The sequence below is a fragment of the Carcharodon carcharias genome, chromosome 36 (assembly GCF_017639515.1).
Source record: "Carcharodon carcharias isolate sCarCar2 chromosome 36, sCarCar2.pri, whole genome shotgun sequence".
NCBI classification, from domain to species: Eukaryota; Metazoa; Chordata; class Chondrichthyes; order Lamniformes; family Lamnidae; genus Carcharodon; species Carcharodon carcharias.
In genome coordinates this window covers 4,327,028-4,351,549 of record NC_054502.1, presented here as the reverse complement: position 1 = coordinate 4,351,549, position 24,522 = coordinate 4,327,028, and the positions used below count along the sequence as shown (strand labels likewise).

General features: G+C 49.9%; 2 protein-coding genes across 2 annotated transcripts in view; both read right to left on the bottom strand.

Annotated features, from left to right (window-relative positions):
- LOC121272854 (cytochrome P450 11B, mitochondrial-like) overlaps positions 1-15,841 on the bottom strand; it is a 36,301-nt gene extending 20,460 nt beyond the window's left edge. The window contains exons 1-2 of the mRNA XM_041179681.1: positions 15,767-15,841; positions 1,724-1,879 (exon numbers count right to left, since the gene is read on the bottom strand). Coding sequence (XP_041035615.1) covers positions 1,724-1,863 — 140 coding nt within the window. The 5' untranslated portion in view covers positions 1,864-1,879; positions 15,767-15,841. The remainder of the gene's footprint in view (positions 1-1,723; positions 1,880-15,766) is intronic.
- The window catches only part of LOC121272866, a 124,068-nt gene that overhangs the window by 77,825 nt on the left and 21,721 nt on the right, over positions 1-24,522 (bottom strand). The window contains exons 14-18 of the mRNA XM_041179701.1: positions 17,131-17,395; positions 15,767-15,854; positions 11,556-11,764; positions 3,470-3,619; positions 1,724-1,879 (exon numbers count right to left, since the gene is read on the bottom strand). Of these exons, the coding sequence (XP_041035635.1) occupies positions 1,724-1,879; positions 3,470-3,619; positions 11,556-11,764; positions 15,767-15,854; positions 17,131-17,395 (868 nt within the window). The remainder of the gene's footprint in view (positions 1-1,723; positions 1,880-3,469; positions 3,620-11,555; positions 11,765-15,766; positions 15,855-17,130; positions 17,396-24,522) is intronic.

The window sequence follows — 24,522 nt, the reverse complement described above, 5'->3', positions numbered from 1 at the left end:
CAATCCCAGGTTCCTCTGGAGTACGGCTCTTCTCCCCCGCTCCAGCCCACACTTTATAACTCTCTTCTAGAGAGGGAGTGCCAAAGGGTTACTCCATCAGGGGGGCCTTGCTAATCCTGTCCTCACCACAACGTCCTGAAAGTAGGAGCTCACACTGTGGTGAGCAGTCCAGCCCGAATACAGCTCCAGCCAGGATCAGCAGCTTCAGTTGGTACAGGGGATTAACCGTGGAAACTCGCTGTGTGCCTTCCTCACACACCGACTCAACCCTCCAGTCTGCAGCTAGCCCTGCTGGGACCTGCCTGAACAGTCAGTGTGTGCAGACTCCAATTCCTATTCGGGCCCTTACCCAGAGCACTTGGCAGCGAATCAAAGACTATCCAGGACAAACACAGCAGCTCCTCTCTCCCTCATCCCATAAACAGCTCCTCTCTTCTTGATCATTTTGAGGGAGGAATATTGCCGGGGACACTGGGAGTTCTCTGTTCATTGTCCAACAGTGCGGCACTCCCTCAGTACTGACCCTCCGACAGCGCGGCGCTCCCTCAGTACTGACCCTCCGACAGTGCGGCACTCCCTCAGTACTGACCCTCCGACAGCGCGGCGCTCCCTCAGTACTGACCCTCCGACAGCGCGGCGCTCCCTCAGTGCTGACCCTCCGACAGTGCGGCACTCCCTCAGTACTGACCCTCCGACAGTGCGGCACTCCCTCAGTACTGACCCTCTGACAGTGCGGCTCTCCCTCAGTACTGACCCTCCGACAGTGCGGCACTCCCTCAGTACTGACCCTCCGACAGTGCGGCTCTCCCTCAGTACTGACCCTCCGACAGTGCAGCGCTCCCTCAGTACTGACCCTCCGACAGTGCAGCACTCCCTCAGTACTGACCCTCCGACAGTGCGGCACTCCCTCAGTACTGACCCTCCGACAGTGCGGCACTCCCTCAGTACTGACCCTCCGACAGTGCAGCGCTCCCTCAGTACTGACCCTCCGACAGTGCAGCACTCCCTCAGTACTGACCCTCCAACAGTGCGGCACTTCCTCAGTACTGCACTGACAAGTCAGCCTGTTAGCTCAGCTTCTCAGGCTGCTGATGATGCTGCTGAGTCGGTTAGCTGGACTGCGGGTCTAACACTGAAGCTTGCCTTCTGATAGTGTGGCTGATCACACATGACAACACATAAATGTGTGTTTGCCAGTGATAATGTGCAAAACTGATGCCCTCCTTTTGACAGATGAGACAGTTGAGCAGTAACTGAATGATACCAGGACAGGGCACATCCCATTAAAACTAAAGAGTTCTCCCATTGGGAGTCAACATGCGTAAGCATCAAAGAAAATACAACTTGCAAGTCTAGCTCGAGTTAAACTAACATCTTCGTTTTAGACACTGCTTTGGAAATCTTTTCTACAATTCAGACGTCACACTGCAGATGTTTATGGAGAGAGAGGAAGGCTTTCATATCACTAACTGGGTCCTTGCTGCTTGGACAGGGTAATATGTACTGACTTGCTGGCTCCCAGTTGATCTACTTCACTTCTCGTGTCATTATACTCTGAGTAAGCGGAGATCCTTTATGGCACAGAGTTCACCAGAGAGGCAGGCAGCCCAGTGCCACACTGCACATTCAGCGTTCTCAAGCAGCATCTGTCGCCAGGTCCTCAAAACAGCCACATGCTCACCCACCACAGGAGCGATGCTGCCCCCACCATCTCTACACTTACATCAGGAAGATCCCACGCTGCTGGTTCCGATATTCCCGGTGGGCCACCCAGGCATCCAGCATCATTCTCTTGGGTAAAGACCCCTCCGACTGAAAGAGCAGAGCAATGTCCTTGGGGAGGTAGATGTTGACGGTCTCCATCCTTCCCAGCCGTTCCCTGATAGAGGAGCAGCTAACAGTTAGTGAAAGACAAGACCCATGTCCCAACGCCCCTCACAACCCCATTCAGCGCTTACACACACACACACACACACACACACACACACACACACACACACACACACACAGACACCTCTTCTCCTACAGAGACCTGTACAATGTTCAAAGGTGCAGGCAGTGTGGCTGAGCCTAGTTCAGCCCTCAACCCCAACCTGCACATTCGAACAGACACTGGATTGTGTTTCGGGGGTGAATTCCCCCCCCTCCCACCCCCCGCCCCAGCCAATACCACCAGGAGGGAGAAACCCAACTCCCCAGCAAGCCCCAATGCCAGACAAGGTAACTCAGTGGCACATGGACATTCCAGTTACATCTCCACATGGATTTCCACAAAGGAGTCCCTTCTCCTTTCAGCATCTTTCATGACCTGGAAACATCCCAAAGCATTTTACAAGCAATGAAGTACTTCTGAAGTTTAGTCACTGTCGTAGAAACAATAGTGACCCTCTGACAGTGCGGCACTCCCTCGGTACTGACTCTCCGACAGTGCAGCGCTCCCTCAGTACTGACCCTCCGACAGTGCGGCACTCCCTCGGTACTGACTCTCCGACAGTGCGACGCTGCCTCAGTACTGACCGTCCGACAGTGCGACGCTGCCTCAGTACTGACGCTCCGACAGTGCGGCGCTCCCTCAGCACTGACCCTCCGACAGTGCGGCGCTCCCTCTGTACTGACCCTCTGACAGTGCGGCGCTCCCTCAGTACTGACCCTCCGACAGTGCGGCACTCCCTCGGTACTGACTCTCCGACAGTGCGACGCTCCCTCAGTACTGGCCCTCTGACAGTGCGGCGCTCCCTCAGTACTGACTCTCTGACAGCGCGGCGCTCCCTCAGTACTGACCCTCTGACAGTGCAGCACTCCCTCAGTACTGACCCTCCGACAGCGCGGCGCTCCCTCAGTACTGACCCTCTGACAGTGCAATGCTCCCTCAGTATTAACCCTCCGACAGTGCGACGCTCCCTCAGTACTGACCCTCTGACATTGCGGCGTTCCCTCAGTACTGACCCTCTGACAGTGCGGCGCTCCCTCAGTACTGACCCTCTGACAGTGCGGCACTCCCTCAGCACTGACCCTCTGACAGTGCGGCGCTCCCTCGGTACTGAGCCTCCAACAGTGCGGCGCTCCCTCAGTACTGACCCTCCGACAGTGCGGTGCTCCCTCAGTACTGACCCTCCGACAGTGCGGCACTCCCTCAGTACTGACCCTCCGACAGTGCGGTGCTCCCTCAGCACTGACCCTCCAACAGTGCGGTGCTCCCTCAGCACTGACCCTCAGACAGTGCGGCACTCCCTCTGTACTGACCCTCCAACAGTGCGGCATTACCTCAGCACTGACCCTCCGACAGAGGGAGTGCTGCACTCTTATGTCCTGGTTTTCAGATGGAACATTAAACCAGGGCCCCATCTGCCCCCCTTGTCCCCTGCATCAGTGAAGTACCTTCCTGACTGTAAAGCGCTGTGGGGTGTCTGGAAGTGGTGAACGGCACCATAAAAACACCAGGTATTTTTTTTAACGCCCAGCCTCTCACCTGTAGATGGGTCCGAGGGTGTTAAAGTTGTGGGTCATGACCAGGTGCATGTTGCGGAGCCCGTCACTTCTCCACAGGCGGTACAGGTTCAGCCAGCCGCTGCTCGCAGTCGAGGGGATGTCCTCATACGGCTGGACTCCCTGCCCCTCACTGGGGGAGAAGGCGGATGCCCAGGGGCTGGTGTGGATCCAGTGGGAGGAAGACTGGACCTCTGCCCCGGGGACAGGAGCGCGAGAGCACCCCTGAGCTGGGAGCTCCCATACCTTCCTGCCGAGCCGCTTCATTGGGTTGGGCTCTGCTTGGTACCCTGGATGCGAGTGGCCCCGGGGAGGGAGGACTTTGTCTTATATAAAGCAGCAAGTGAGCCAGGCTGAAGGGAGAGAGGAGGCGGAACTCACAGACCCGTCAGATTTATAACTCCAAGTAACTGGTGGGAATGATAAACCGGATGGGACAAGGAGAACGGTGAGAGATCTCATTGTGTGGAGACAGATTGAAGATAGTGAGCAGCCTGAAGTCAAGGACATGAAGAGAGACATGATGCAGAGTGGGGCTCTCTCAACGTTCAGGACAAACCCAGGTCATCAATCAGCTCGAAGGCCAATGTCCCTGCCCTGTGCAGCACCATCAGTAAATGCAGCGCAGTTTACCAGCGTTCAGGCATCTGCCTGGGTCACACACCGAGTGTGAGGGAGGCACATCACAAGGCAGCTGTGCAAGATCCCAATCCAAAACCCATTCTTTCATAGGTGGATCCAAAACTGTTCCTCCTCATCCGCATCCAATTCCTCCCACTGTAAATACACTCTTTCAGCTGTGTGCCCGTGTAAAGGAATACATTCATTCAGCTGTGTACCCGTGAACTGGAATACATTCATTCAGCTGTGTGCCCGTGTAAAGGAATACATTCATTCAGCTGTGTACCTGTGTAAAGGAATACATTCATTCAGTTGTGTACCTGTGTAAAGGAATACATTCATTCAGCTGTGTACCTGTGTAAAGGAATATATTCGTTCAGCTGTGTACCTGTGTAAAGGAATATATAAATTCAGCTGTGTACCTGTGTAAAGGAATACATTCATTCAGTTGTGTATCTGTGTAAAGGAATACAATCATTCAGCTGTGTACCCATGTAAAGGAATACATTCATTCAGTTGTGTACCTGTGTAAAGGAATATATTCATTCAGTTGTGTATCTGTGTAAAGGAATACATTCATTCAGTTGTGTACCTGTGTAAAGGAATACATTCATTCAGCTGTGTACCTGTGTAAAGGAATACATTCATTCAGCTGTGTACCTGTGTAAAGGAATATATTCATTCAGCTGTGTACCTGTGTAAAGGAATACATTAATTCAGCTGTGTACCTGTGTAAAGGAATATATTAATTCAGCTGTGTACCTCTGTAAAGGAATACATTAATTCAGCTGTGTACCTGTGTAAAGGAATATATTCATTCAGTTGTGTATCTGTGTAAAGGAATACATTAATTCAGCTGTGTACCTGTGTAAAGGAATATATTCATTCAGCTGTGTACCTGTGTAAAGGAATATATTCATTCAGCTGTGTACCTGTGTAAAGGAATATATTCATTCAGCTGTGCACCCATGTAAAGGAATATATTCATTCAGCTGTGTGCCCGTGTAAAGGAATACATTCATTCAGCTGTGTACCCGTGAACTGGAATACATTCATTCAGCTGTGTGCCCATGAAAAGGAATACATTCATTCAGCTGTGTACCGTGTAAAGGAATACATTCATTCAGCTGTGTGCCCGTGTAAAGGAATATATTCATTCAGTTGTGTATCTGTGTAAAGGAATAGAATCATTCAGTTGTGTATTTGTGTAAAGGAATACATTCATTCAGTTGTGTATCTGTGTAAAGGAATACATTCATTCAGCTGTGTACCTGTGTAAAGGAATATATTCATTCAGTTGTGTATCTGTGTAAAGGAATACATTCATTCAGTTGTGTACCTGTGTAAAGGAATATATTCATTCAGCTGTGTACCTGTGTAAAGGAATACATTCATTCAGCTGTGTACCTGTGTAAAGGAATATATTCATTCAGCTGTGTACCTGTGTAAAGGAATACATTCATTCAGTTGTGTACCTGTGTAAAGGAATATATTCATTCAGTTGTGTACCTGTGTAAAGGAATATATTCATTCAGTTGTGTATCTGTGTAAAGGAATACAATCATTCAGCTGTGTACCTGTGTAAAGAAATATAATCATTCAGTTGTGTATTTGTGTAAAGGAATACATTCATTCAGTTGTGTATCTGTGTAAAGGAATACAATCATTCAGCTGTGTACCTGTGTAAAGGAATATATTCATTCAGTTGTGTATCTGTGTAAAGGAATACATTCATTCAGTTGTGTACCTGTGTAAAGGAATACATTCATTCAGCTGTGTACCTGTGTAAAGGAATACATTCATTCAGCTGTGTACCTGTGTAAAGGAATATATTCATTCAGCTGTGTACCTGTGTAAAGGAATACATTAATTCAGCTGTGTACCTGTGTAAAGGAATATATTCATTCAGTTGTGTATCTGTGTAAAGGAATACATTAATTCAGCTGTGTACCTGTGTAAAGGAATATATTCATTCAGCTGTGTACCTGTGTAAAGGAATACATTCATTCAGCTGTGTACCTGTGTAAAGGAATATATTCATTCAGTTGTGTACCTGTGTAAAGGAATACATTAATTCAGCTGTGTACCTGTGTAAAGGAATATATTCATTCAGCTGTGTACCTGTGTAAAGGAATATATTCATTCAGTTGTATATCTGTGTAAAGGAATACAATCATTCAGCTGTGTACCTGTGTAAAGGAATATATTCATTCAGCTGTGTACCTGTGTAAAGGAATATATTCATTCAGTTGTGTGCCCGTGTAAAGGAATATATTCATTCAGTTGTGTATCTGTGTAAAGGAATACAATCATTCAGCTGTGTACCTGTGTAAAGAAATATAATCATTCAGTTGTGTATTTGTGTAAAGGAATACATTCATTCAGTTGTGTATCTGTGTAAAGGAATACAATCATTCAGCTGTGTACCTGTGTAACGGAATATATTCATTCAGTTGTGTATCTGTGTAAAGGAATACATTCATTCAGTTGTGTACCTGTGTAAAGGAATATATTCATTCAGTTGTGTATCTGTGTAAAGGAATACATTCATTCAGTTGTGTATCTGTGTAAAGGAATACATTCATTCAGCTGTGTACCTGTGTAAAGGAATATATTCATTCAGTTGTATATCTGTGTAAAGGAATACATTCATTCCGTTGTGTACCTGTGTAAAGGAATACATTCATTCAGCTGTGTACCTGTGTAAAGGAATATATTCATTCAGCTGTGTATCTGTGTAAAGGAATACATTAATTCAGCTGTGTACCTGTGTAAAAGAATATATTAATTCAGCTGTGTACCTGTGTAAAGGAATACATTAATTCAGCTGTGTACCTGTGTAAAGGAATATATTCATTCAGTTGTGTATCTGTGTAAAGGAATACATTAATTCAGCTGTGTACCTGTGTAAAGGAATATATTCATTCAGCTGTGTACCTGTGTAAAGGAGTACATTCATTCAGCTGTGTACCTGTGTAAAGGAATACATTAATTCAGCTATGTACCTGTGTAAAGGAATATATTCATTCAGCTGTGTACCTGTGTAAAGGAATATATTCATTCAGTTGTGTATCTGTGTAAAGGAATACATTCATTCAGCTGTGTACCTGTGTAAAGGAATATATTCATTCAGCTGTGTACCTGTGTAAAGGAATACATTCATTCAGCTGTGTACCTGTGTAAAGGAATATATTCATTCAGTTGTGTACCTGTGTAAAGGAATATATTCATTCAGCTGTGTACCTGTGTAAAGGAATACAATCATTCAGCTGTGTACCCGTGTAAAGGAATATATTCATTCAGTTGTGTATCTGTGTAAAGGAATACATTCATTCAGCTGTGTACCTGTGTAAAGGAATACATTCATTCAGTTGTGTACCTGTGTAAAGGAATATATTCATTCAGTTGTGTATCTGTGTAAAGGAATACATTCATTCAGCTGTGTACCTGTGTAACGGAATATATTCATCCAGTTGTGTACCTGTGTAAAGGAATATATTCATTCAGCTGTGTACCTGTGTAAAGGAATATATTCATTCAGCTGTGTACCTGTGTAAAGGAATATATTCATTCAGTTGTGTACCTGGGTAAAGGAATATATTCATTCAGCTGTGTACCTGTGTAAAGGAATATATTCATTCAGTTGTGTATCTGTGTAAAGGAATACATTCATTCAGCTGTGTACCTGTGTAAAGGAATATATTCATTCAGCTGTGTACCTGTGCAAAGGAATACAATCATTCAGCTGTGTACCTGTGTAAAGGAATATATTCATTCAGCTGTGTACCTGTGTAAAGGAATATATTCATTCAGCTGTGTACCTGTGTAACGGAATATATTCATTTAGCTGTGTACCTGTGTAAAGGAATATATTCATTCAGCTGTGTACCTGAGTAAAGGAATACATTCCGATGCCTGCCCGACATTTGCCTGTCGAATCTCTCTCCTCACACGGCCTGCTGTGTATGGTTTCATCTTCTCTCTCTAATCTCAATACCTTTGCACGATCCCTGTGGAGTTGTCCCTCTTTGAGGCAGAGATCTGTTCGATTAGATTATTCCTGAATTGCGGTCCCTCTTTTTTTATTCATTCACGGGATGTGGGAGTCGCTGGCTGGGCCCAGCATTTATTGCCCAGCCCTAACTGCCCCTTGAGAAGGTGGTGGGTGAGCTGCCTTCTTGAATCGCTGCAGTCCCTGTGGTGTGGGTACACCCACAGCTGTTAGGGAGGGAGTTCCAGGATTTTGACCCAGTGACAGTGAAGGAACGGCCGATATATTTCCAAGTCAGGATGGTGAGTGGCTTGGAGGGGAACTTCCAGGTGGTGGTGTTCCTTGCTGAGTTCCTGCGGTGCATCTTTTAGATGGTACACACAGCTGCCACTGTGCGTGCGTTAGTTAGTATGTGCGAGAGTGTTTGTGTGCATGTGTGGGTGTGTGTGTGTGTGAGTGAGTGAGTGTGTATGTTAGTGTGTGTGTGTTTGTGAGTTCATAGTGTGCACATGTGCGTGAGTGTGCCTGTGTTAGCGTATGTCTGTTAGTGTGAATGTGTGTTTATGTGTTATTGTGTATGTGTGTGCTTGTGTGTTATTTTGTGTGTTAGAGCGTATTTGTTTTTGTGTGTGTGTTAGTGTGTTTGTTTTGGTGTGTTAGTGTTTGTGTGTATGTGTTTTAGTGTTAGTGTGTGTTTGTGTGTATGTGTGTTTGTGTGTGTGTGTGTGTGTAGCAGGTACTGTTTCTGACTAACTGACTACACTGAGCTGATCTGCTGATCCTCCCATTCATGGGCAGACAGCAGTCACAATCAGTGTAAACTCTCCCAGAGAATCCTTTGATGGATGGGGAGGGAGGGTTGGGATCTGACGAGGTTCATCTTAAATCAGTCGGGGGCCGAGACAAGCTCGTGTCCTTCAGTAAAGTGGCCCTGAACAAACTGTACTGACTGTCACTGATGACTGGGTCAGGGGACAGCAGCAGGCAGATGAAATCCCTGTACTGTCATCTGGCTCTGCAGATTGGGGTCCCATTATCACACTGGACCAGCCCCTCCCTCACAACATATTCACCTTCAACCTCGGTCCTTCCCCTTTTCTCACAAGGATGTGGCTGAGCTGGGGAGATGGTCACGACCCCCCACTGCCTCCCCCTCAAGTCTGTCTGTAACTTCCACCGCCTCCCCCTCACGTCCATCTGTACCCTCCACCTCCTCCCCATCACATCCGTCTGTATCCTCCAGCGCCTCCCCCTCATATCCGTCTGTACCCCCCCCTCCACCTCCCCCTCACGTCCGTCTGTACACCCCCCTCCGCCTCCCCCTCATATCCATCTGTACCCACCCCCCACCTCCCCCTCACGTCCGTCTGTACACCCCCTCCGCCTCCCCCTCACGTCCGTCTGTACACCCCCTCTGCCTCCCCCTCATATCCATCTGTAACCCCCCCCTCCACCTCCCCCTCACGTCCGTCTGTACACCCCCTCTGCCTCCCCCTCATATCCATCTGTAACCCCCCCCTCCACCTCCCCCTCACGTCCGTCTGTACACCCCCTCCGCCTCCCCCTCACATCCGTCTGTACACCCCCTCCGCCTCCCCCTCACATCCGTCTGTACACCCCCCTCCGCCTCCCCCTCATATCCATCTGTACCCACCCCCCACCTCCCCCTCACATCCGTCTGTACACCCCCCTCCGCCTCCCCCTCATATCCATCTGTACCCCCCCCTCCACCTCCCCCTCACGTCCATCTGTACACCCCCTCCGCCTCCCCCTCACATCCGTCTGTACACCCCCTCCGCCTCCCCCTCACGTCTGTCTGTAAACACCCCTCACGTCCGTCTGTAACCCCCCCCCCCCCCCCACCGCCTCCCCATCAAGTCTGTTTGGACTCCCGTTTGGGACTGCACAAAACACCCCCCCCCCACCCCCCCACAAACCCCACCTCTTGTCCCCTTCTCCCCCAACACAAGTTAGGGTTATAACACACTCCTGCCACCCTCCCGCCCTGGCGCCCACTCTGGACACCACCCCCCCCCACCCCACCCCCCCAACTCTGGGCCGGGAACGCTCCTCCACCCTGACCTTCTGGAAAATCCAAACAGAGGCAGCAGCTGAGATCCTGCTGATGTTTTATTAGCCGTTGTTATACAGCAGCCGTGTCACAGCCTCAGGCCCACCCATAAAACATGTAAAAATACAACCCGCCGGTTAAAAATCGAAATAACACACAACGTAAAGACGAGGGAACAGCGGACAGGGAGATTTCACACCGGAAACCAGGACAGACCATTGCCAGGGTAACCGCGGGTTAGGGTGCAGGAACTCCTCCCCTGTCCAGGTCACTTGCCCCCGGAGGAGGGCACTTGATCATGCCCCTGTGAGGTCTCACGTTGCCGACTGGCTGTCACAAGACAGGAGGGGTGAGATGTAGAGAGCAACCTATCTCACAATGCGCTCAACAAGAGTGCACACATCAGTGGAGGGAATACAGACAAGGACAGGTACAGCACGGTGTTAGATACAGAGTAAATCTCCCTCTACACTGTCCCCATCAAACACTCCCAGGACAGGTACAGCACGGGGTTAGGTACAGAGTAAAGATCCCCCTACACTGTCCCCATCAAACACTCCCAGGACAGGTACAGCACAGGGTAAGATACAGAGTAAAGCTCCCACTACACTGTCCCCATCAAACACTCCCAGGACAGGTACAGCACGGGGTTAGATACAGAGTAAAGCTCCCTCTACACTGTCCCCATCAAACACTCCCAGGACAGGTACAGCACGGGGTTAGATACAGAGTAAATCTCCCTCTACACTGTCCCCATCAAACACTCCCAGGACAGGTACAGCACGGGGTTAGATACAGAGTAAATCTCCCTCTACACTGTCCCTATCAAACACTCCCAGGACAGGTACAGCACGGGGTTAGATACAGAGTAAAGCTCCCTCTACACTGTCCCCATCAAACACTCCCAAGACAGGTACAGCACGGGGTTAGATACAGAGTAAATCTCCCTCTACACTGTCCCTATCAAACACTCCCAGGACAGGTACAGCATGGGGTTAGATACAGGAGCTAAAATATAAAATAAATTTACGAGGTGACTGCTCAGGTCTGTGATGGGCCTCACTTCCCCCTGGGGGTGTGCTGAGGGGGGAGGGGACGTGCGACCAGTGGTGGGATCTTGAGGATCGGGAGAGGTGAGCAAAGTGAGCCGGAGCGTTTCCATCATTACCCCGCCCGGCGAAGGAGTTGGGCCGGGGTATTTGAACCCTGGGCACCGTTCCCCATTTGGGCAGGACATGGACGGTGACCACTGGAGAGACCCAAACTATTGATCGTACCCCTCCCAACCACCCCTGGCACATCTCCCACCAGAGACGGGTGGTGGGCTGAATGGAGGATGGAGGAACTGCTGGGCCTCGGCCCTGACCCGGTCACATCAGCGCACACTGTCTCTCCGTTGTCTGGCGCAGTTGGTTGATGGTGGCCTGGGCTGTGTTGGTTAGCTCAGTCAGGTTAGTCTCCGGGAGCCCAGGGAGCGCTCCAAGCAGCCGGGGAGCAGTCCCTGGCGTCCTCCCCACATTGACGATAGTAACCAGGTCCTCAGCCAGGTGAACCCTCCCCTTCACTGCTTTCAGCTGCTGGGCGTCCTTCTCGTTCTGGAGAGAGAAAGAGAAGAGAAAGGGGGGGGGCAAAGAGAAAGAAAAAGATAAAAAGGGAGAAAAAGAGAGAGAGGGAAAGAAAGGGGGAGAGAAAGATAAAGAGAGAGTGAATGAGAAAGAGAGCGAGAAAGAGTGAGAGAAAGAGAGAGAAAAGAGAGTGAGAAAGAGTGAGAGAAAGAGAGAGAGAGAAAAGAGTGAGAAAGAAAGAGCGAGACAAAGAGAGAAAGAGAAAAGAGGAAGATATAAAGGAAGAAAAAGGGAGAGAAAGAAAGAGAGAAAGATGAAGAGCGAGAGGAAGAGCGAGAGGAAGAAAGAAAGAGCAAGAGAGAGTGGAAGAGAGATAGAGAGGGAGAGGGGGAGAGAGAGAGGGAGAGAGGGAGAGAATGAGAGAAAGAGAAAGAGAGAGAAAGGGAGAGAGAGAAGAAAAGAGAAAGAGTAAAAAAGAGGTAGAGAGAAAGAGAGATTTCAAGCTGATGATTCATCTCTGGCCTACTAGGTTACAGTGACAAAGAACAGTGTCTATTCTCCTTCCTCATTGAACATCCACTCCAGAAACCTGAGCCGAGAATCCAGGTTGATAAGCTGATCACAGCACTGAGGGAGCACTGCCCTGTAGGAGGGTCAGTATTGAGGGAGCACTGCGCTGTAGGAGGGTCAGTATTGAGGGAGCACTGCGCTGTAGGAGGGTCAGTATTGAGGGAGCACTGCGCTGTAGGAGGGTCAGTATTGAGGGAGCACTGCGCTGTAGGAGGGTCAGTATTGAGGGAGCACTGCGCTGTAGGAGGGTCAGTATTGAGGGAGCACTGCCTTGTAGGAGGGTCAGTATTGAGGGAGCACTGCCTTGTAGGAGGGTCAGTATTGAGGGAGCACTGCACTGTAGGAGGGTCAGTATTGAGGGAGCACTGCCCTGTAGGAGGGTCAGTATGAGGGAGCACTGTGCTGTAGGAGGGTCAGTATTGAGGGAGCACTGCCCTGTAGGAGGGTCAGTTTTGAGGGAGCACTGCCATGAAGGAGGGTCAGTATTGAGGGAGCACTGCGCTGTAGGAGGGTCAGTATTGAGGGTGCACTGCCCCGTAGGGGGGTCAGTATTGAGGGAGCACAGTACAGTCAGTGGGACAACACTGAGGGAGCACTGCCCTGTAGGAGGGTCAGTATTGAGGGAGCACTGTCATGAAGGAGGGTCAGTATTGAGGGAGGCACTGCGCTGTAGGAGGGTCAATATTGAGGGTGCACTGCCCTGTAGGGGGGTCAGTATTGAGGGAGCACAGTACAGTCAGTGGGACAACACTGAGGGAGAACTGCGCTGTAGGAGGGTCAGTATTGAGGGTGTACGGTACAGTGGGTGCAGTACTGCCCTATGGTGGGTCAGTATTGAGGGAGTACAGTGCTGTAGGAGGGTCAGTATTGAGGGAGCACAGTACAGTTAGTGGGGCAGCACTGTGGGAGTGCAGCACTGTTGGATGAGAGGTTAAGTCCAGACTCTCTCTAAGGCGGGAAGGGTGAAAGGTTCCACAGTCAGTTAATCTGGATAAGTGTGAGGTGATGCACTGGGGCAGGACAAACAAGGCACGGGAATACTCAATGAATGGTAGGACCCTGGGAAGTACTGAAGGTCAGAGGGACCTTGGTGTGCATGTCCACCGGTCCCTTAAGGTAGCGGGACAGGTAGATAAAGTGGTTAAGAAGGCATATGGGATACTTGCCTTTATTAGCCGAGGCACAGAATATAAGAGCAGGGAGGTTATTTTCCTGTATCCTGGGGCAAATATTTTTCCCTTGACCAATATCACTGAAAGAGAGAGTCCTTTTCTATCTTACAAAGTGACTACACTTCAAAATGTTCTTGACTAAAGCAGTTTGGGACATCCTGTGGTGGGAAAAGGCATTGTCGAGGTGCACAGCTTATTTTGACAGATCTATTGAGTCATGGAGTCATAGAGGTCTACAGCACAGAAAAAGGCCCTTCAGCCCATTGAGTCTGCGCTGGTTAAACAACTACCTAACTATTCTAATCCCATTTTCCAGCACTAGGCCCATAGCCCTGTATGTCATGGCATCGCAAGTGCACATCCAAATATTTCTTAAATGTTATGAGGGTTTCTCCCTCTACCACCCTTTCAGGCAGTGAGTTCCAGATTCCCATCACCCTCTGGGTGAAAAAATTCTTCCTCACATCCCCTCTAAACCTCCTGCTCCTTACCTTAAATCTATGGCCCCCTGGTTATTGATCCCTCCACTAAGGGGAAAAGTTCCTTCCTGTCTACTCTATCTATGCCCCTCAATTTTATACACCTCAATCATGTCCCCCCTCAATCTCCTCTGCTCCAGGGAAAATAACCCCAGTCTATCCAATCTCTCATAACTAAAACTCTCCAGCCCAGGCAACATCCAGGTAAATCTCCTCTGCACTCTCTCTAGTGCAATCACATCCTTCCTATAATGTGGATTCCAGAACTGCACGCAATACTCTAGCTGTGGCCTAACTAGTGTTTTATACAGTTCCAGCATAACCTCACTGTGCTTACATTCTGTGCCTCGGCTAATAAAGGCAAGTATCCCATATGCCTTTTTAACCACTTTATCTACCTGTCCCATGACCTTAAGGAACCGGTGGACATGCACACCAAGGTCCCTCTGATCCTCAGTACTTCCCAGGGTCCTACCATTCATCATGTATTCCCGTGCCTTGTTTGTCCTGCCCAAGTGCATCACCTCACACTTATCCAGATTAAATTCCATTTGTCACAGATCAGCCCATCTGACCAGCCCGTCTATATCCTCCTGTAATCTAAGGCTATCCTCCTCAGTATTTACTACCCCACCAATTTTTGTCATCTGCAAACTTACTGACCAACCCTCCTACATTCAAGTCTAAATCGTTTATATATACCACAAACAGCAAGGGACCCAACACCGATCCCTGTGGAACCCCACTGGACACAGGGATCCAGTCACAAAAACACCCCTCGACCATCACCCTCTGCTTCCTGCCACTCTGCCAATTCTGGATCCAGTTTGCCAAATTGCCTTGGATCCCATGAGCTCTTACCTTCGTTATCAGTCTCCCATGTGGGACCTTATCAAAAGCCTTGCTGAAGTCCAAGTAGACTATGTCAAATGCATTGCCCTCATCTACACACCTGGTCACCTCTTCGAAAAATTCAATCAAATTGGTCAGATATGACCTCCCCTTAACAAAACCATGCTGACTGTCCTTGATTAATCCCTGCCTCTCCAAGTGTAGATTAATTCTGTCCCTCAGAATTGCTTCCAATAGTTTCCCCACCATTGAGGTTAGACTGACTGGCCTGTAGTTCCCTGGTTTATCCCTTCCTCCCTTGCTGAATAACGGTGTGTGTGTGTGTGTGTGTCTGTGTGCGCATCTGTGTGTGTGTGCGTCTGTCTGTATGTGTGTGTGTCTGTGTGTGTGTGTGCATGTGTGTGCGTGTCTGTGTGTGTGTGTGTGTGCGTGTGTGTCTGTGTGCGCGTCTGTGTGTGTGTGTGTGTCTGTGTGTGTATGTGCGCGTCTGTGTGTGTGCGTGTCTGTATGTGTGTGTGTCTGTGCGTGCGTGTCTGTGTGTGTGTGTGCGTGCGTGTCTGTGTGTGTGTGCTTCTGTGTGTGTGTGTGTCTGTGTGTGTGTGTGTGTGCGTGTGTGTCTGTGTGTGCGTGTCTGTGTGTGTGTTACAGATTGAAGGGGCTCAGTGACTGGCCAGCTCACTGAGTTCACACAGTGATTAAGCTGCAATGTGCAGAGACTCCCAGGCCCCTCTTGCTGCTGTGTCGAACTGGTGCATCTCATGCTAAATCAAGGCCCTGTGGTAGGAAGGCGGAGGTGAGCAGGGGCCCTCCTGTAACATCTCCAAACAGGCCAACATCTTACTATCCAGGCCAGTGCCTGTGCAGCCTGTGCCCTGGGGTAGGGCTGGGTTCAGCATGGGGTATAGTGAAGACAGGAGCATCGAGCACAGGTGAGAGCAGCATCGCAAGACGCACAATACCTGGCCAAGCTGGTACTTCTGTCTCATGTGGCTTCTCATGGCCGCTCTCTCCACTTTCCTCCGAGCAAAGTCCTCATCCCGCTTCTTCCTGTGGGACACAAACAAGTTTGAACCCACACCCAGATTCGCAGACTTGAGCTAACGGCGGCGGCGGCGGCGGCGGTGGGGGTGGTGGTCCTGCCTTGTGTCATCGGGGTGGGCCCGAGACAGTCAAGTTTCTCGGGATTTGAAAGGGAGGAAGAGTTTTATCTGACAGTGAAGAGGGGGAGAGGGTGGAGCGGGAGTCCCTGTGAATCATCCCCCCATACCGGGGGTGGGTGGATGTGTGGATGTGGGAGAGAGAGTGAAGACGAGGAGATAACAAGGGTGAGAATCTGCCTCCCTGCAGGGTGGAAAATGGAGGTTAACAGGGCAGCACCGGGAGTTAAAGGTAGATTTAAGGTTTTGGGCAGGAGGTGGTGGTGGTGGTGGTGGTGGTGGTGGTGGTGGTGGTGGTGGTGGTGGTGGTGGTGGTGGGGGGGGGGGGGGGGGGGGGGGGGCAGTGGGATGTGTGTGTGTGTGAGAGGAAGAACATTTTTTTTTGAAGACAGCGCGTGGTAATAAACCGGAACGTGTTGCAGATGAAGGTGGTGGAAGTGGAGATGAGCAATGATTTCATGAGGAAACTGGGTGGGCACTGTGAGGTAATAAACTTGCAGGGTTACAGGGGCAGAGTGGGTGGGGTGGGGGGTGGGGGGTGATGGGTCTGCTCCCGGGGTGGGGGGGGTGGGGGGTCTGGCATGGGTTCAATAGGCTGAAAAGCCCCCACCCTCTGCAGCGGGAATGACCGAATTTTCCAGAGCGCTGCAGTGTGGGGGCCGTGAAGGGCTCGATCCAGGACAGAGCTGAATGTTGCTCGGTTGGCCTGGGTGTTGGAAGCAGAAGAGAGGGAAATCCTCTCGGATTCCTGGTCACCGGGAGCAAGGGTCGCGGGCAAAGGGTCACAATTGTGTGAACGTTTCTCAAAAAACACTGGTCGAAATATAAAGCCCTGGACTCCCGCACAATAAAACGTGGGATTTATTCCAGTCAGTAGCGGTGACTGTGTGAACGCCGAGTTGTTACAGCACAGGAGGAGGCCATTCAGCCCATCGTGTCAGCGCCGGGCTCTCTGGATGAGCTATTCGCCCGGTGCTATTTTCCTGCCTTCTCCCCGTAACCCTGTACATTACTCGTTATCAGATAACTAATTCCCTTTTGAATACTTCGATTGAACCTGCCTCCTTGGGCAGCGCATTGTGGACCCTGGCCGCTGGCAGGCTGCGATGCCCCTTCTAGTCAAATAGCCTGCCAAGTCCCATGAAAAATCTGCCTTTGATACATACTTTTCTTCCTCCAGTGCCTGCAGATGCCTCCGATAGTCCTCTCGGCTCAGTTTTCCAAGTTTGCTGGCGCCCGTGGTTTTGCCATCTGATGGTGGTGACATGCAACACATCAACTGCCCCACTGAGTCACCGAATGCCAGCTTCACCAGAGAGCTCATCTTGCACCAGGGGTGCCGGCTGTAGGCCCACAGGCTCCCAAGAGATGGGCCAGCAGGACCCTGGTCTTGTTGAAGGGAAGATGTACTGGAACGAACATGCACGAGACCTAAGACCCAAAAGGAAATCCATCGTCAGCGTTCGGGGGGGACAGACCTGAAGAACAGTACCTGCGTCAGGAAGAGTCCTAGAGCAAGTGGCTCCGCACTCGAGGATTCAGGAGCTGCGATTTCACTATCAGGGAGTGGGTTGGGGTGAAGCATTGGCCCCTTGCTGCTCAGGCAGGAGCGCGAAACCACTTCAACCTCAAAACAACGTCCAGTTCATTCAGGTCTGAATCAGGGGAAAGTTGGAACCAAAAAAAATCCTAAATGCTCGTTAACTTTAGGAGAAAATAGGAAATCATAGGATAGAGTAAAAGGAGCTTTACTCTGTATCTAACTCCGTGCTGTACCTGTCCTGGGAGTGTTTGATGGGGACAGTGTAGAGGGAGCTTTACTCTGTATCTAACCCCGTGCTGTACCTGTCCTGGGAGTGTTTGATGGGGACAGTGTAGAGGGAGTTTTACTCTGTATCTAACCCCGTGCTGTACCTGTCCTGGGAGTGTTTGAAGGGGACAGTGTAGAGGGAGATTTACTCTGTATCTAACCCCGTGTTGTACCTGTCCTGGGAGTGTTTGATGGGGACAGTGTAGAGGGAGATTTACTCTGTATCTAACCCCGTGTTGTACCTGTCCTGGGAGTGTTTGATGGGGACTCTGTATCTAACCCCGTGCTGTACCTGCCCTGGGAGTGTTTGATGGGGACAGCGTAGAGGGAGCTTTACTCTGTATCTAACCCTGTGCTGTACCTGTCCTGGGAGTGTTTGTTGGGATAGAGTAGAGGGGGCTTCACTCTGAGAGTTTATTTAATGCCGATACTGCACGGTGTCTGTTAGAGAGCGTGTATCTAGCTCCAACATCCCTGATGATTAAATAACACGGTTTATAGAATTAGTCTGTTGAGGAAACACAACCAGTAGAAGAGTACAAGGCTATTGCACCCAGCACCCTGTCACCTACAGCAATAACACAGCAAAGGAGGGCCTCAACAAACAGTACAGATATCCCACTGTAGATAATAAATACACGACAGGACTTTCCCCTCTTGAGCATCTAGGCAGAGAAAGATTGGTGGAATGTACTCACCTACTGACTGCTCTCCGGGTCGATTCTCTGTCCCCACGCTAGTTTCCAGTCAATTCTCTGTCCCCACGCTAGTTTCCAGTCGATTCTCTGTCCCCACGCTAGTTTCCAGTCGATTCTCTGTCCCCACGCTAGTTTCCAGTCGATTCTCTGTCCCCACGCTAGTTTCCAAAAGCTGCAAATTTCTCCCAGGTTTCTGCACTTGTCATCACTGTCCCATTGCAAGCTGCCCGAGGTAAGACAGCATCTTCCTCAGCACAACGTTTTCCAGACAAAGGCAGGCCTTTGAAAATCCATTCCAATCTGTTTAGAACGGATTATGTTCTGGGATCTACTTTAAACACGCCTAAGTGACCCAATTATTCTGTTTGGACACTGAATCCTTCGCCTGCCCAAGAACTCTGACAAACAGAATGCCTCAGAACTGAGCTGGGGAATGGTGCGTGCCTCTCACCCTGTAGGCACACAGATTAGAAATGGCCAGCTATTAACCAGATGTTCATACTCTTACCCACCAAAAGGCAGTGCCGATAACAAAGGGCACAATTTTGCCCCACTGGGGGTGCCCCACTGTGCCCACCACATACCTTAAACTCAATTCTCACCCTCATTTTCAAATCCCTCCTTGACCTTGCTTGCCCATCTCCGTAACCTCCTCCCGCCTACAACCCTCGAGGTCTCGGCGCTCCTCCAATTCTGGCCCCATGTGAAGCCCTGAGTTTAACCGCTTCATCATTGGTGGCCATTCCATCAGCAGCCTGGGGGCCCTGAGCTCTGGAATACTCTCCCTAAACCTCTCCGCCTCTCTCTCCTCCTTTAAAATCTACCCATTTGAAGCACCGTGGAACATTCCACATTTAAGGCGCTATATAAATGCAAATGATGTTGATGGACATGCCTGCCAGGGCCATCATTTACCTCACTGCACAGCGGACCATCCGCGCCCAGAAGTGCTTCTACCCCAACCACTATCCAACACTTGCTGTTCTGCCACTGAGACAGTGCTAAAGCCTAGAACACAGGTGGAACTCTCTTCCACAAAAAGCAGTAGAGGTAAGCACAATTAATCATTTTAAATCAGAGGTCGATAGATATTTGCTAGCCAAAAGGTACTGCAAGATACAGAGACAGGCTGGTAAATGGGATCCATGCTCTGATTGAATGGCAGTACAGGCTCGAGGGGCTGAATGGCCTCCTCCTGTTCCGATGAAGGCAAGCATTGATATAGTCACTGCAGGGAAGGGTCACTTGGGAAGTGAGTTGGAGTCTTTCAGGATGTGATTTTGAGAGGGAATAATTCCATTTATCGCCTCACCCCCCACCCCCACACAAGTGTCTCCCGTCAGCCCCCTGCGCTCACCAAGTGGAATTAACCCTTGGCACACAAGGAATAAAGCACCATCCTAAAAATCTGACCAACTCCCCTTCCACCACCTCTAAGCAACCTGCTCTCAAAGCCTCCATTACCTTCACCTGGCCCTCAGAGTCTGCAGCGTATATCCTGTCCAAGTCAAGCCCAGCAACAGCCTCGCCCTTACCCATTAGCATGTGGTTCCCAGCTGTCAACCAACCCCCCCCTGCCAACCACCCTTCTGCCCCCACCTGTCAACCACCCTTCTGCCCCCACCTGTCAACCACTACCCCCTGCCAACCACCCGTGTCCCCACCTGCCAACCACTCACCCTGCCAACTACCTCGGTCCCCACCTGCCAACCACCCCTGTGTCCCCACCTGCCAACCACTCCCCCTGCCAACCACCCGTGTCCCCACCTGCCAACCATCCCTGTGCCCCCACCTGCCAACCACCCGTGTCCCCACCTGTCAACCACTACCCCCTGCCAACCACCCCTGTGTCCCCACCTGTCAACCACTAACCCCTGCCAACCACCACTCTGTCCCCACCTGCCAACCACCCCCGTGTCCCCACCTGTCAACCACTACCCCCTGCCAACCACCACTCTGTCCCCACCTGCCAACCAACCCCGTGTCCCCACCTGTCAACCACTACCCCCTGCCAACCACCCCTGTGTCCCCACCTGTCAACCACTCCCCCTGCCAACCACCCCTGTGTCCCCACCTGCCAACCAACCCTCTGTCCCTACCTGCCAACCACCCGTGTCCCCACCTGCCAACCACCCCCGTGTCCCCACCTGTCAACCACTACCCCCTGCCAACCACCCCTGTGTCCCCACCTGTCAACCACTCCCCCTGCCAACCATCCCTGTGCCCCCACCTGCCAACCACTCCCCCTGCCAACCACCACTCTGTCCCCACCTGCCAACCATCCCTGTGCCCCCACCTGCCAACCACTCACCCTGCCAACCACCTCGGTCCCCACCTGCCAACCACTCCCCCTGCCAACCACCACTCTGTCCCCACCTGCCAACCACCCCCGTGTCCCCACCTGTCAACCACTACCCCCTGCCAACCACCCCTGTGTCCCCACCTGCCAACCACTACCCCCTGCCAACCACCCCTGTGTCCCCACCTGCCAACCAACCCTCTGTCCCTACCTGCCAACCACCCCACCCAATACAATGTTCAAAATGCCCATCGTGTCCATTCTCTTGCCAGCACCAAGGCTCCCATCTCCCTTCAGCTGTACATCTTCAGCTCTGCACTCCTCCCTTCCCTCCAGCACTGGCCGCACAGCCTTCAGCTGCATTCCTGTCAGGCTCTGCAATTCCCTTTAAGTCTCTCCCATTCACCAAGCTTTCAATCGCCCCCTTCTCACCTCTCCATGGGGGTATTTCTTTTTTTACTGTGGGAGCTGCTGCAAGAACAAAAGCTAATAAATGGCAGGCACGGCTCCGTGGGTAGCATTCGCCCCTCTTAAAGCAGAGGGTTGTGGGTTCAAGTCCCACACTGGGGAGCACAAAATCTAGGCCGACGCGCCAGTGCAGCATGAAGCCCAGTATGTAGTTAGTGAAGTTCCACAGTGAGCAAGTTATAAGATAGGGGCTCACACTGGCAGAGCGACTACTTGAGTAATCAAAACAGAGGAGAAAAATGATCTGCCTCAAAACTTTGAATGGCAGCTTTGAGTGAAAGAGGAGCTCAGAGGCAGTGTGCACCTCAGGAGCAGAGTGCTCCTCTAAAATGGACTCAGGTCAGAGGTGGGAACAATAGGAGGAAATAAGTATGCACTTTGGTGCCTGATACCAGGGCAACACTGGCACCAGATTTCCAGCAAACAACAGAGCCTGAAACAGTTATGAGAAGCAAAGCCATGTTGAGTGCTGAAACTCTAAAACCCAGCTTTGATCGTCCTGTAAAACTCATGTTTCATGTATAACACACTGTCTGTAAGGTTAAAATCCTGCAACTCCTTCCCTAACAGCACAGTGGGTGCACCTACACCACAGGGACTGCAGCGGCTCAAGAAGGCAGCTCACCACTGCCTCCTCAGGAGCAATTAGGGATGGGCAATAAATGCCGGCCCAGCCAGCGACACACACCCGTGAATGAATAAATAAAAACAATCATGATGCACTTTGGGAAGACCCGAGGTCTTGTTTGCAATTTTAAGAGCGCAACAGCTGTTCTGTAGTCAAAGCTGATGGCCATTTTGTACACAGCATAAGCCCTAAACAATCAGAAAGATGAACGGCACTTGTGGCTAAGCGAATGGATACTGCCCAGGACACTGGAAGAATTCCTCTCTAATGGCACAGGCCTGAGGTATCTCAGGGAACGTATTAGCGAGTGCCAATTCACAAGTGATGTAATGATTCCATTATAGCACAAGACCAGGCCCATCTGCGCCCATTAACCGGCCTGCCCGGTGAGACCATTTCGAAACGTATTTATCCCCTAGGTGAGAGGGATCGTAACATATTAGGAATTTCACATTCAGTTTGAAGGTGGGCAATTTGGGTCTGAAACTAGCGTCTTAAAGTTAGACAAAGGGAAATACAAGGGTATGAAAACTGGAATGGGAAAAGGAAGTTAAAAATGGTATCAAATTGAAAGAAAAGATGTATAATGCAGCAAAGATTAGTGGTAGGTGAGAAGATTGCAAAAATTTTAAGAAACCAGCAGAGGATGACTTAAAAAATTAAAGAGGGAGAAATTAGGAGTATAAGAGAAAACTAACAAGAAATATAAAAACAGCTTCAAGTATATAAAAAGGGAGTAGCTAAAGTAAGTGTTGGTGCCTTAGAGAGCAAGACTGGGGAATCAATAATGGGAAACAAGGGAATGGCCGAGATTTTGAACAAAGACACAAAAAACAGGAGGTGAAAGGGAGAGAGGAACTTCAAACAATGAGCATCAGAGGAAGAGTACTAGGAAATCTAATGGGACTAAAGGCTGACAAGTCCCCTGGACCTGATGGCCTGTATCCTCGGGTTTAAAAAGGAAGTGGTTGCAGAGATAGTGAATGCATTGTTTACAACCTTCCAAAATTCCCTAGATTCTGCAAAGGTCCAAGTCGATTGGAAAACCACAAATCTAACCCCTCCATTCAAGAAAGGAGGAAGAGAGCAGGAAACTATAGGCCAGTTAGTCTGACGTCTGACATGGGGAAAATGCTAGAATTCATTGTTAAGAAGGTAGTAGCAGGGACATTCAGAAAATCATAATACAACTGGGCAGAGTCAACATGGTTTTGTGAAAATGAAATTGTTTTGACATACTGGTGCTTTTTTTGCGGATTTAAGGGTGGATAAAGGAAAAATCAGTAGATGTCTTGTGTTTGGATTTCCAAAAAGCATTTGATAAGATGCCACATAAAAGTTTATTGCAGAAGAATTCATGGTGCTGGGGGTTGTATGTTAACATGGATAGAGAATTGTGTTTTTTCCCACTTGTTCATGGGATGAGTGTGTCACTGGCTAGACCAGCATTTATTGCCCATCCCTAATTGCCCTTGAGGTGATGGTGAGCTGCCTTCTTGAGCTGCTGCAGTCCCTGCAGTGTAGGTACACCCATAGTGCTGATTGGGAGGGAGGGTGTTCCAAGGTTTTGACCCAACGACAATGAAGGAACGGCGATTTATTTTCAAGTCAGGATGATGAGTGACTTGGAGGGGAACTTCCAGGTGGTGGTTTTCCCATGTATCTGCTGCCCTTGTCCTTCTTGGTGGTTGTGGTCGTGGGTTTGGAAGGTGCTGCCTGAGGAGCCTTGGTGAGTTGCTGCAGTGCATCTTGTAGATGGTACACACACTGCTGCTACTGTGCGTTGGTGGTGGAGGGAGTGAAAATTTGTGGATGGGGCGCCAATCAAGTGGGCTGCTTTGTCCTGGATGGTGTCTAGCTTCTTGAGTGTTGTGGGAGCTGCACTCATCCAGGCATGTGGAGAGTATCCCACCATACTCCTAACTTGTGCCATGTAGATGGTGGACAGGCTGAGGAGACAGGTGAGTTACTCGCTGCAGAATTCCCAGCCTCTGACCTGCTCTTGTAGCCACAGTATTTATATGGCTAGTCCAGTTCAGTTTCTGGTCAATGGTAACCCTCAGGATGTTGAAAGTGGGGAATTCAGCAATGGTAATGCCACTGAACGTCAAGGGGAGATGGTTAGATTGTGTCTTGCTGGAGATGGTCATTGTCTGGCACTTGTGTGGCGTGAATGTTACTTGCCACTGGTCAGCCCAAGCCTGGATATTGTCCAGGTCTTGCTGTATTTGGACATGGGCTGCTTCAGTATCTCAGGAGTCGTGAATGGTGCTGAACGTTGTGCAGTCATCAGCGAACATCCCCACTTCTGACCTTATGATGGAAGGTCATTGGTGAAGCAGCTGAAGATGGTTGGGCCTAGAACATTATCCTGAGAAACTGCTAACTAACAGGAACGAGAGTTAGGATAAAAGGTTCCTTTCCGAGTTGTTAAGCTGCAACTAGCGGAGTACCACAAGGATCAGTGCTGGGGCCTCAATTATTTACAATCTATATCAATGACTCGAATGAAGGTGCTGACTGTATTGTGCCCAAATACGTAGGAAAGTAGGTTGTGGGGAGGATACAAAGAATCTGCAAAGGGGTATATATAGGTGAAGTGAGTGGGTAAAAAGCTTGCAGGTGGGATATAACATGGGAAAATGAGAGGTTGCC